The sequence below is a fragment of the Macaca fascicularis genome, chromosome 9 (genome assembly GCF_037993035.2).
Source record: "Macaca fascicularis isolate 582-1 chromosome 9, T2T-MFA8v1.1".
NCBI lineage: Eukaryota > Metazoa > Chordata > Mammalia > Primates > Cercopithecidae > Macaca > Macaca fascicularis.
The window spans coordinates 50,563,246-50,576,749 of record NC_088383.1 but is presented as its reverse complement, the minus strand read 5'-3'; the positions used below and the strand labels follow the sequence as shown (position 1 = coordinate 50,576,749).

General features: G+C 33.4%; 1 protein-coding gene across 1 annotated transcript in view; it reads right to left on the bottom strand.

Moving 5' to 3' along the window:
- Nucleotides 1-13,504, bottom strand: part of LOC102132468 (ankyrin repeat domain-containing protein 30B-like) — a 115,042-nt gene that overhangs the window by 23,159 nt on the left and 78,379 nt on the right. The window contains 5 exon segments of the mRNA XM_065520015.1: nt 6,936-7,008; nt 7,107-7,135; nt 9,361-9,451; nt 12,360-12,421; nt 12,754-12,832. Of these exon segments, the coding sequence (XP_065376087.1) occupies nt 6,936-7,008; nt 7,107-7,135; nt 9,361-9,451; nt 12,360-12,421; nt 12,754-12,832 (334 nt within the window).

The window sequence follows — 13,504 nt, the reverse complement described above, 5'->3', positions numbered from 1 at the left end:
TTGCTGAGGAGTGCTTTACTTCCAACTATATGGTCAATTTTGGAATAAGTGTGATGTGATGCTGAGAAGAATGTATCTTCTGTTGATCTGGGATAGAGAGTTCTGTAGATTAGCTCCACTTGGTGCAGAGCTGAGTTCAAGTCCTGGATATCCTTGTAAACCTTCTGTCTCATTGATCTGTACAATTTTGACAGTGGGGTGTTAAAGTCTCCCATTAGTATTGCCTGGGAGTCTAAGTCTCTTTGTAGGTCTCTAAGGACTTGCCATATGAATCTGGGTGCTCCTGTATTGGGTGCATATATATTTAGGATAGTTAGCTCTTCTTGTTGAATTGATCCCTTTACCATTATATAATGGCCTTCTTTGTCTCTTTTGATCTTTGTTGGTTTAATGTCTGTTTTATTAGAGAGTAGGAGAGCAACCTCTGCTTTTTTTTTGTTTTCCATATGCTTGGTAGATCTTCCTCTATTCCTTTATTTTGAGCTTATGTGTGTCTCTGCACATGAGATGGGTCTCCTGAATACAGCACACTGATGGGTCTTGAGTCTTTATCCAATTTGCCAGTCTGTGTCTTTTAATTGGTGCATGTAGCCCATTTACATTTAAGGTAAATATTGTTATGTTTGAATTTGATCCTGTCATTACGATGTTAGCTGGTTATTTTGCTCATTATTTAAAGCAGTTTCTTCCTAGCATTGATGGTCTTTACAATCTGGCATGTTTTTGCAGTGGCTGGTACCGGTTGTTCATTTCTGTGTTTAGTGCTCCCTTCAGGAGCTCTTGTAAGGCAGGTCTGGTGGTGACAAAATCTCTCAGCATTTGCTCGTCTGTAAAGGATTTTATTTCTCTTTCACGTATGAAGCTTAGTTTGGCTGGATATGAAATTCTGGGTTGAAAATTCTTTTCTTTAAGAATGTTGAATATTGGCTCCCACTCTCTTCTAGCTTGTAAAGTTTCTGCCAAGAGATCCACTGTTCGTCTGATGGGCTTCCCTTTTTGGGTAACCCGACGTTTCTCTCTGGCTGTCCTTAGCATTTTTTCCTTCATTTCAACCTTGGTGAATCTGACTATTATGTGTCTTGGGGTTGCTCTTCTCAAGGAGTATCTTTGTGGTGTTCTCTGTATTCCCTGAATTTGAATGTTGGCCTGCCTTGCTACATTGTGGAAGTTCTCCTGGATGATATCCTGAAGTGTGTTTTCCAACTTGGTTCCATTCTTCCCATCACTTTCAGATAAACTAATGAAACGTAGATTTGGTCTTTTCACATAGTCCCATATTTCTTGGAGGCTTTGTTCATTTCTTTTTCCTCTTTTTTCTCTAAACTTCTCTTCTTGCTTCATTTCATTCTTCTACTTGATCAAGTCAGACCTCTCTGATGAGATTTTAAATGCTTTGACTATTAGTAACATTATTACAGAACAGCAAAAAGTGTGCTAAGCCCTGAGACCTGAACACACTGGATGAGGACTTATGTTACAGTGGTAGAAATAGAAAAAAAGTTAACACTTATAAGTCAATGTAAGTGATCTCTATATAAAGATGGATAGTGATACTCACCCTTTTTTCCACTTGATCGAATCGGCTACTGAAGCTTGTGCATATGTCATGCAGTTCTCGTGCCACGGTTTTCAGCTCGCGTGGAAAATTTTTGCTGTAATTCTTTTAGTAGTTTTTATACTGGAAGCTCACTATATGTTCTTCACACCTTTCTAACCCTACTCTTCCTCTATCTACAGAATTATTTTATCAACCTCCTTTATATACACCTGTTTCTTTTTCCCTCATTTCCTCCCTGTACTTTCTGTCTTCCTCATTCTTTATTCCCTCTTTTACATCTTTCCTCTTATTTCCTGAGGTACCTCAGGTTTTAGAATACCTTGAATTTAAAGTAATAATTCAGTTCCTTTTCTGGCACCATCAACAAATTCTGTTGCTGACACCTGACAAGATATGTAACTTATTACCATTTTAATTCACATTTTTTATACTGTGCATTTAGTGATAATGTTCTTAGGCTATTACAATATATCAGTCCTCAAATCTTTAGATAAACATACTGTCTAATGACTTATAAATAAAAAATGACTCTTACCCTTTAGTTTTCCATTTATTCTTTTGGTTTCTTCTTGATATGTAGCCTCAGGTAAACACGTGTAATTCTGCGCAGCACTTTCAGAAATATTCTGTTCAAAGTTCTATCAATAATGAATTGCAATTTAAAAATAATAAAAATAATGAGTGACATCAAGATTTCCTAACTAACATATTTCAAAAAATACTCAGTTTCCTATTAAAGGCAATTTGATTTAAGGATAGAAACCTATTGAAAACCAAAGCATTTATATAAAGGACTTCACATATGCTCTCTAAATCAAGCTTATTTTCATCTTCATTTAGCTATTGAAACCGTTACCAAGCATGAAAATCCAAAAAAAAAAACATATCCACAGAAAATATATTCACTCATGTGCATGTTTCCAGAGGAAATTACCTTTAAAATATCTAACTCTACTTTGTAGTCCCCAAGAAACATGAGAGGGCATTTAAAACAAAAGACAATCACCTGCTTCTTGCTATATAACATTGACAACATTAAACGTTAAAAATACTCACAATTATAAATTTTTTTTCATGCAATATTGAGTCTGCTTGCATTGTATGCTTTTTTCTTGATTATAGGTCACATGTCTTTCTACTTTTTCTTTTTATTATTATACTTTAAGTTTTAGGATACATGTGCATAATGTGCAGGTTTGTTACGTATGTATACTTGTGCCATGTTGGTGTGCTGCACCCATCAATTCATCAGCACCCATCAACTCGTCCTTTACATCAGGTATAACTCCCAATGCAATTCCTCACCCCTCCCCCTTCCCCCCTCCCCCCTCCCCATAATAGGCCCCGGTGTGTGATGCTCCCCTTCCCAAGTCCAAGTGATCTCATTCTCATTGTTCAGGGTTAAAATAAGACACTTGAAAGGAAGAGAACCTTCAGAGTATGAGACAGAATATTGTAGAAGCGTCTTTATTTAGGTAGACAAGAATTTGAAATAATCAAATATTTTTGAGAAAATTTTTGATTACAGAAGAAATACGTGAATGAAACTTAAAAGAAGAAACATATTCTATTATGTTTAAATGAAAGGAAACCAATATTAGATAGAGTATGTAACTTGATCTCAATTAAGACATAATTTCAGAAAAGTATAGCAAGCCCTTCATAAAGATATAGGAATGTTTATTCATAAAGCATTTATTTACTATATGCCAGGAACACATTTGAAAACTTTTCTACACCTTACAATAATGAAAATGATGATGATGATGTTTACCCCACTTTCTGCTTCTTAGTCTTTCCAGGATGTTAACAGAAAAATTATAAACAAATGTGATCTGTTGTTTTCTCCACTCCAAATGTCTTTCACCTATACTTTTACACATCATCCTACCTCTCATGCTTGTTATAGGAGCTTGACTGGCAGTCTCAAAGAAATCTCTGACTACAGAATTTGACTGCCACTCCCATTCCCATCCTAACTGCAAACTTCTTCAATTTTCTCTAACCTAACACTACCTGTCTTTACATAGAGATCACCTATATTTACCTAAGGGTGTTGTTAACTTTTTCCCTATTCCTACCACTTTAACAAAAGTCCTCATCCTGTGTGTTCTGGTCTCACTGTTTAGCACACTTTTGCTATTCAGTAAGGACATTACTAATAGTCAAAGCATTTAAAATCTCATCAGAGAGATCTAACTTGCTAAATTCCTAGCAAGTTTAGAAAACAGTAGTAGTAGCCTGCTGATACTTAATATACCCTTACACTAGACTAGAAATCCACATGTCTGTTGTTATTTCCCCAATATTTTTCTGACAATACTGCCATCACGTTTAAAAAAAGTACCCTCAATATTTATTACGTCACTGAATACCACTGTCATCATTATCTTACATTTGTATACACATTTTTCAGTTTACAAAATATTTTTACTTTTATTATAATATTGCTCAATTAAAAATAACTAAGAGGTAGATATTAGCACTAATTCAACGAACAAGGCCACTGACATTTGAATACACAAAATAATTTTCTCCAAGGTTACATAACTAGTAAGTAACAGAACCAGAATACTGACTGGTTTTTTGACTTCTACTCATGATTGTTACTACTATAAAGCAGCTACTTCTAACAACCAGCGAGGCCCTTTCCATCTCTTTACATAGCTGTGATCTCAGAATACAGATATTTATGTGGTTGAAAGCATGGCTGCCACAAAAGAACTCAAAGAGTTCTCTTTGTGAAAATGATGTTTATTCTTTAAAAAACTATTCAACCAAATTGTTTTTATTATAGTTTCTCAGGTTTCCTATTTTTCTTGCTCTTCCTTTGCCTAAAATATTCCTTAAGCTCTATGCTGTACAATCCAAATATATCAATACTTTCAAGTCCCAAGCATTATCTTCTCAAGTTCCAAGGTATGCAAAACAAGTTTTACCTTTTTCCTCTGAATCCAGATATACCAGAGAACCATAAATTTGCCTACAGGTAAAAACTGAGGAATTTCATTTCAGGACCCCTGAACTGAAATTCCTCAGTTTTTAGACAAAGGTAGATTCAGAATCCAAATAAACTCCTAGAATTTCTAAGCCATATTTTTACACTATACTACAGTATCTTCTAAATTTAATCCTGAAAATAAGTGGAATTGCACTATGAAGCAATAATCTACTTAGCAAATAATAACTGTTTAGTATGTTCTGAAAAATATCAGAAATTGCTGAAGGGCAATATGCAGAGGTAAGACAATAAAGTCAGTCTCTAAAGTTTCAACATCAATCAATATTTGTATTTAAATAATGAAAACAAAATTACACAATACCTCAGAACTCCAATGTGATTCTGCATATGTTTCTTGTACTGATTTTAATGTGAACATATTATCTATAAAATATTAACCATAGATATATTCATGAGAACATTTATTATGATATATATTAAAAGTATACAAATCTATTTTTTCATGAATCTGTGGTCTTTCTTACTCAACCTGTACATACTTTTTTCAGATTATTCCCGCCACTTTTATGGTCAATCTAATAGAATAGCAAACTAAAATATTTAAAAGTGAACTTTTTATTCATTAGAATAAAAAAAATAGAAATTTGGCTAACTTGTACAAATTATTTCTTCAAAAAGGCAGTAATGTGTTCTTCTTCCCAGAAACAGTATTTTTTGTGCTTGAAATTTAATGAGATAACTTTAAGTATATGTTATCTTTCATTTTTTCTATTTTTTAGCAATACTTAGTTTGATTGACTCAGCAATCTCAATTAGTTATTCAAATGAAATTATCAATAAATAAGACTCTTGAGAAATACAAAATTTTTTTATGTTAACAAACTTTGTCTAACAATTTTAAGTTTCAACATGCATGACAGTATATGTTGTGTATGTGTAATAAAAAAGGTTAAAAAACTTTTATTGCATACACATTAAATTTAAAAACTACTTTAAATATTTTGAGACAGTCTTAAATCAATATCTTCAGAATCACCTTGTGATGTCTTAGAGAAACATTAGAAATCTATATAAAAATAATTGCTTTAAGTAACCTAACATTTCCATAAAAAAAATTAAATCAATGCCTACACATTAGTAAACACAGCTTTAATGGTCCATAGGTCACAGTTTTCATTTTTATTAAAGTAGATGATTGTGCATAGCGATACTTGAAATATTTTAGTTTTAGTTTCTAATATATCAAAAATCAGTAGAGAAAACCAACTTAAATGAAGACTGAAATCTGTATTTGTTTTTATTTTCATGTATTTGTTTTTTGCATAAACAAGCTTTAATTAGTCGTGGTGCAGTTATATAATGGAATTCTATAAAGAACCTAATATAAACAAAACCAGAGCTAATTCTGCCCTTATGGATGGATCTAACAATACAATGCTGATCAAAGAACGTTACAGAAAATTACACACAATGTACAATTATTTACATATTAGAAGTTGAAAACAAATTCTACACATTATCTATGACCGTGCACATATGTTGTGTAATGTTTAAGCATGCATAGGAATAATAATTTTTAAGAAACTAGTTTAGACAATTGTTTACCTCTAAACAATGAAAAAACACTAAAGCCAAATGCTTCAGAATCACAGTTTTACAAAAATAATCATGAGGAAACGATTACTTCTCCCATTAATTATTATTATTAATTTATTTATTTATTTTTATTTTTTTGAGACGGAGTCTCACTCTGTCGCCCAGGCTGGAGTGCAGTGGCGTGATCTTGGCTCATTGCAAGCTCTACCTCCCGGGTTCACGCCATTCTTCTGCCTCAGCCTCCTGAGTAGCTGGGACTGACATCTCCCATTTTTTAAAAATTAAGGGTACCACACACAAACACACATACACATGCACATAGGCACAAACGTGCACACCACAAACACACACACACACACACACAGAGTAAGCTAATCAGAATAACTGATTTCCTTAGGATGCTTCAAATGACTACATTCCCATGAGGTAACCAATGTTAAAACATAGTTGGCATGTCAAAAAGTGAAGTTTTCCCTGCAGTGAAGGGTAGAATTTGAATCAATTTTTGAACAGAAAAAATATTAGAGTTTAAAAATTCACCCTTTTGAATCTTTAAGTCATACGGACATTCCCAATACAAAACATTACAGTATCAGGACATAAAAGTAGAAACACCTGAAATTAAAGCTACCTTTTACAAAAACTAATTAAAATTCGTGTTCTTATAAGTAATCAGTTTTTCAAATGTGGATACCATTATTGACATTATTACCTCAAATATTTCCATAATATTTGAAAAATAAACATTGGGGAGATGAGACTATTAATATATCAACTATTGAAATATTCATTTTAATATACTTGAACTGTAAAATTTACCTGCTCTCAATGTTTGTTTATTCTTCCATTCTAAGCCTTTATTTGGGACAGAGTTTTGCATTTCAGTGGCAGGCTAAATGGTTTTGGAAGAAAAATTATTAATAATGAATGTATACTTCACAAAATATGTGGTTAATAAATGATTCAAGATAAAATTATAAAACTCAATACCTCAAAGTCAGAAGACTTTTCAGGAGACTCTAAAAAAGCAAAAGAGATTTATTATCAGTCATAGGTAAATATGACAAAACCAACCACAAATGAATCCAGTGATAGTATCTAACTAAGTCCTTGTACTCAGCTTTGAGAATGATTCCTTTAGGTTTAGGGCTTTTCATTTGGTTTGTTTCTTTAGGACACTCACATGACAGAAATACACTGAAGAAACTAGGAATCTAGGCTTCAACAAACGTGCACTTAATATTTCAAAAGTGAGAATGTGCTGTGCGTGCAAAATGTGTTGATATTAATACGCATATGCTGAGGGATGAAAAGAGAAATGACCTTTGATCAGAGGAGCAAATCATGACCCTGAAAAAATAAATGTCAAAGCTGAATATAGAATCCTACACCATATATTTAATGAAATACATTGGAATAATTTATATCATTACATTCATCATGTTCTTTAATTTGTCGTACAATTGAGACGGTACACCATTATGATGAGAGTTCAGCAGAATGCAGAACTGACATCTCATCACTGAACGTGTAACAAATTGATCAGCTTGGATATTTACTTAGGGGATAATACTAAATAAAATATTCATTGTTTTCCATATCCATGCAGTGTAATCATATGCCTCTAGTTTATCCTCAGAAATTTTCTTGCTTCTGTATCCTCTAGCTTATCCTCAGAAATTTTCTTGATTCACTCATGCAAAATATATATACAAAATTCATTAAAAATATTGCTTTCAATGTTGACGTTTATTTGAAAATTTATGATAACATAGTTATTACATATAAATAACATTTTATATGTTTAAATCAGGAAAATATTTACTTAAAAAACAATTTTAGAATTCAAGTAATAAATTCAGTAATTTGTTTCTAAAAATTAGTCTGCTTTGTTTATTATGGTAAGTGTCTAATGGATTTTTATAGAATAACAATTTTACCAAAACAATTTGCTTCATTAAAAATAAAGCCAATGCTCTTAGATTCAAATATCTCTCATTTGAATAGCTAATATCAACAAAAAATAAACATTTTATGCCTGATAGCAATAGAGAAAGCTAATGAGTCACCATAGTTTACTCCAATTCTAGTAATCCTCCCACTTCCGGTAGTCTCTGGAGTACCCACAATCTAATCTGCTGGAGTGCAAATATTGTAAATGCATCTGAAGTGAATTCACTCAAATTTCCTTTTCAGAAACTCCAAAGTTGCCTGGCTATCTTCTTTCTTGCCCCATTTCATGTCTCGCAATCCCTCTTTCTTAGCCAAAATTTCTTAGTCCACATCTGTGGTCTTGATTATTCCCATTCAACATCTTTTAAAATCAATTTTCCCGACACTTTCTTTCTCTTTGATTAGGGTAGTATCTGCCATCTGAAATTACTATTTCTTTACCTCTTTTTTCCCCTATGGCCAGAAACATACTCAGAAATAAAAGCAATATAACGCTTTCTTTTGACCCTGTTATGTCTTGACCTTCTATCCAACTGCCCTTCTTCCAGATTTTTCCAAAGGAAAGGCTGTTCCCTTGCTACTTAAGAGTGAGGTCCAAGGACCACCAGCAACAGCATCACTTGAGAACTTATTAAAAATGCCAGAATCCAAAGTCCGCGTGCATTGTTAACAAGGTATTCAGCTGATTTTCCAAAGTGTGAAAACTTTTGATCTATACTGAGTATATATGACAAATTATATACATGCATGGCTGTGCAAATATACTTATATTCACATATTGCTGATAAAACACAACTCTCCATGGTCAGGTGCTTCCATCCCTAATGCCTTCCCTCCAGTAAGAAAGACAAGAGTGACAACATGTTTGCTGTAATTCTCCAGCAGATTTTGGTAATGGAAGGTCACTTTATATTCTTTCCAGCTTTCTAACCATGCTCTATCTTTCTTTCAAGAATTATTTTATTTTACCATTCTCCATTATGTAAACCTGCTTCTTGTTCCCTCATGTACTCCCTGTACTCTCTGTCTTCCTCAATCTTCATTCCCTCTTTTACTCCTTTCATCAGGTCTTAGAGTATACTGAATTTAAACTAATGATTCAGCTATTTTGTTGATACTCTCAGTATAATCTGTTGCCAACACCTGAGATGACATATAACTTTCACTCCTTTTGTTCTTCCATGCTACACATTTAAAAAATAATTTTCTTTGGTTGTCAGAGCATACCAGTCCTCATGCTTTGAGACAAACATTTGGTCAAAAGATGTTTTAAATAAAAAATGGTTCTTACCTTCTATTTTGCTATTTATTGTCTTTATTTCTTTTTGATATGTAGCCTCAGGTAAACACACATAATTCTGTGTATCATTCACAGAGATAATCTGTTAAAGATAATATTAATAAATAATTTCATTTTTTACTATTTTTTTATTTTATTTTTCTGAGATGAAGCCTCGCAGGGTTGCCCAGTGGCATGATCTCGGCTCACTGCAAACTCCGGTTCCCAAGACCAAGTGATTCTCCTGCCTCAGCGTCCCGCGTAGCTGGGACTACAGACATGAGCCACCACACCTGGCTAAATTTTTGTATTTGTAATAGAGACAGGGTTTCACCATGTTGGTTAGGCTGGTCTCAGACTCCTGACTTCAAGTGATCCGCCTACCTCGCCCTCCCAAAATACTGGGATTACAGGCAAGAGACATCATGGCCTGCCTCAATAAATAATTTCAATTTAAAAACAATAATGACAAGCATCATATTTTTTATTAAAAATCTTTTTTAAAACACATTTTTTAACTTTAAAAGCAATTAGATTTAAGGCTGTTCACATACTGAAAACCAAAACATTTCAAATGAAAACCTCAAATATTCTCTGTAGATCATGCTTATCTTTTATTTTCATGTGGCTATTGACTAGGTTACTGAGCAAGGAAAATAAATCATATTCACAAAAAAATTCATTCGTGTGCATATTTTAAGAGGAATTTACTTCAAAGTATCTGCCTTACACTGTAATCCTCACCAAAAATAATAGAACATTTCAAACAAAATACAACATGATTAAACATGTGACATATGCATAATTACAGATTTTTTGGTTAAAAAATATGCATGGCATGAAGAGAATAATCAGAGTGTGTTATGTGAAGTAGGAATAGAACTCTGTAAAAGCTGTTTCATTTAAGAAAACAAGGGCTTAAAATAATAAGAATAAATTTTAAACTTTTTTGCTGATAAAGAACTGCTTGAATAAAAGGAAAGATTCATAAAGAAAACTTATATTTATGTTATTTTTAAATGAAAGCAAACAATCATTAGATAAAGTATGCAATTCATTCTTAAGACATAACTTCAGAAAAGTAGAGCAAGCCTTCATCAAAAGAGAAAAATAAAACATGTATTCGTGAAACATGTAACATATGCCAGGCACATATTTGCAGACTTTTCTTCACCTTAGAATAATGAGGATGATGATGATGTTGCTGGTTACCCCACTTTCTGCTTCCTAGTCATTCTAGGTTGTTAAGAACAAAATGACGAACAAATACGGTCCACTGTTCTCTCTGTTCAGAATGTCTTCCTCCTAGACTTTCATATAGCATACTCCTCATCTTTGAGATGGGAGATTAAATGGCAGTCGCAGAAAGATCTACTCTGACCATAGAATTCCACTGCCACTCCCATACCCGTGCTAATTATAAAGTTCTTCAATTTTCTCTAACCAAACATTCTCTGTTTTGTTTTTAAAGAAAAAGTTACAGTGACTTATAAGTGTTTTTTATTTGTTATTCTCTTCCTACTACTAGAGCATAATCCCACATCATGGATATTCAGAGACTCACTGCCTAGCACAGAGTTGATACTCACAAAGAAATTACTCCAGGTCAACACATTGAAAATCTCATCAGGGAAGTCTAACTTTCCAAACCGCTATATTTCTATGGAAAATCTGCAGTAGTAGCCTGCTGAAAGTTACCAACCCCTTACCCAAAATTAGAAATCCACATGCCTGTTCTTACTCCCCATTCTTGTGCTAACAATACTGCTTACGATAAATGCCACTTTGATAATTTTGTCTTACATTTGTATACAGACTTTTCAGTTTACAAAATGTTTTCACATTTGTTACAACATTATTTCATGACATGCACCTAAGAGGTAGACATGAGCACTGTTTTTATAAACAAAATTACTGGTATTTGATCAGGTCAATCGATTTTTTTCCAAGTTCCCATAGCTAATAAGTGACAGAACCAAAATACAGACTTATCTTTGACATCCACTCACTGCTGTTACCACTATGCAGCTGCTGCTTCCACCTAACTGGCGAAGCCTTTCCTATCTCTTCCATATCCACAGTTGTGGTCTTGGAATACATCATTATTATTTGATATCTATGTGGCTGCAAACATCACTGCCACAAAGGGACTTGAAGAGTTCTATTTGTGAAAAGAATGTCTACTTATTAAAATACTACTCAAACAAATTGTTGTTATTATAGTTTTACAGGTGTCCTATTTATCATGTTTATCCAACTTCTGAAATGTTCCTTCAGATCTATACTGGATAATCAAAATATATCAATACTTTCAAGTCCCAGGCATTATCTTTTCAAGTTCCAAGTTGAGCAAGACTAAGACTATAGTTTAAAACTCTTTCTCCCTGAATCCAATTAGAGCTTTTGTACATCTAGATATACACAGAATCATATATTTGCCCACAAATGAATGCAGAGGAATTATTTAGTTTATAGACAAACTTAACTTCAGAACTCAAAGAGATTCCTAGTGCCTTCTAAGCCTTATTTTCTTTCGCACTATTCTACACTGGCTTCAAAATCAATCCTGCAAATTAGCAGAATTGCACTATGCAGCTGTTATCTACTTGGCACATGATTATAAAGTATGTTCTGATAAATGTCTGAAAATAATTTCTTTTTTTCTTTGTTTGTTTTTTGAGATGGAGTCTCGCTCTGTCGCCCAGGCGGGAGTGCAGTGGTGTGATCTGGGCTCACTGCAAGCTCCAACTCCTGGGTTCACACCATTCTCCTGCCTCAGCCTCCTGAGTAGCTGGGACTACAGTTGCCCGCCACCATGCCAGGCTAATTTTTGTATTTTTAGTAGAGACGGGGTTTCACCATGTTAGCCAGGATGGTCTCGATTTTCTGACCTCGTGATCTGCCCGCCTTATGGACACAATCAGAGGTGACAGAATAAAGTCAAATCATCTGTTTATATTTTAAGACTAGTTAAGTTTTAAAATAACAGCAATAACAACAACACACAGTACCTCAGGAACTGAAGTTGATTTTGTATCTTCTTTTTGTCCTAATTCAGATATGGGCATCTTATCTACAAAATGTTGTTCACAGCATGAGAAAATGAGTTCACATATATGAGAACATTTATTACTGTAAATCATTATATGCAAATCTATTTTCATTTATAAGTATTTCAAAAATAAAAGTAATAGCAAAAATAGAGTTTCAGAATTGAAGCAGGTTCAGAAAAAAAATTGATAGTATGAAGAAAGATAGCAAAAAGTATTTTTTTAAGTAGACATTGCATTTCAGTCTATAAAATTGTTTTCTAAATAATAGCATTTAAGCATAGAAAAATTTTCAGAGATATTCACTAAATTACCACTTCTATTATTTTGGTATAAAAAATAAAATTGTCATTACCTGTTTGATCTTGTGGAGCTCGTTCAATAATGCCAATAATATATTTTTGTTGTCCAGTTACTGTCTTTGTTGCTCCCTCCTATTACAAACAAAAAACAGAAAGCAACAACAACAACAATAAAAACTTCAGAAAAAATTGTGTTTATTAACTCAGTCACTCACTCAATTTGTCAGTAAGACAAACAATAACAACAAAAACACACATTGTATCTATCAAATCATAGGCACTATTCTGGGAGAAGCAGAAAATATCCATGGAAGATAGATTCTAGCCTATATTCAAGAAATGGTAGAGATATGTGAAAACAAATAAGAACAGAAAAGTATACTTCACCAGTTCTACAATTTAAGTCATTAAAATACATAAGGGCAAAAAGGAGAGAAAAATCAGTTTTACCTGAAAAGCATAGAAAATGCTGCCATAATGGGGCCATATTTGGAAGGACAGACAAAGTGCAGGGTCAGGATACAAAGACTCTTGGTGCAATAGCATGTGCAAAATAATAAGGCATGAAACAACATGGCAACTGAGGGATGACAAAGTTATGTGGTAAAACTGGAACACAGTCAGAGGAAATGAATTGAAGAGATAAAATGGGGCCAAACCATATACGATATGTGTCACACTAGAATGTGAAATTACCCCTTCCTGTAACGGGTATCCACTCAATATGCAGATGAGGTACATCATTACAAATATATTTTAGAAAGGTGACCCTTCCAGCGGTGTAAAGACGAACATGGGGAGATG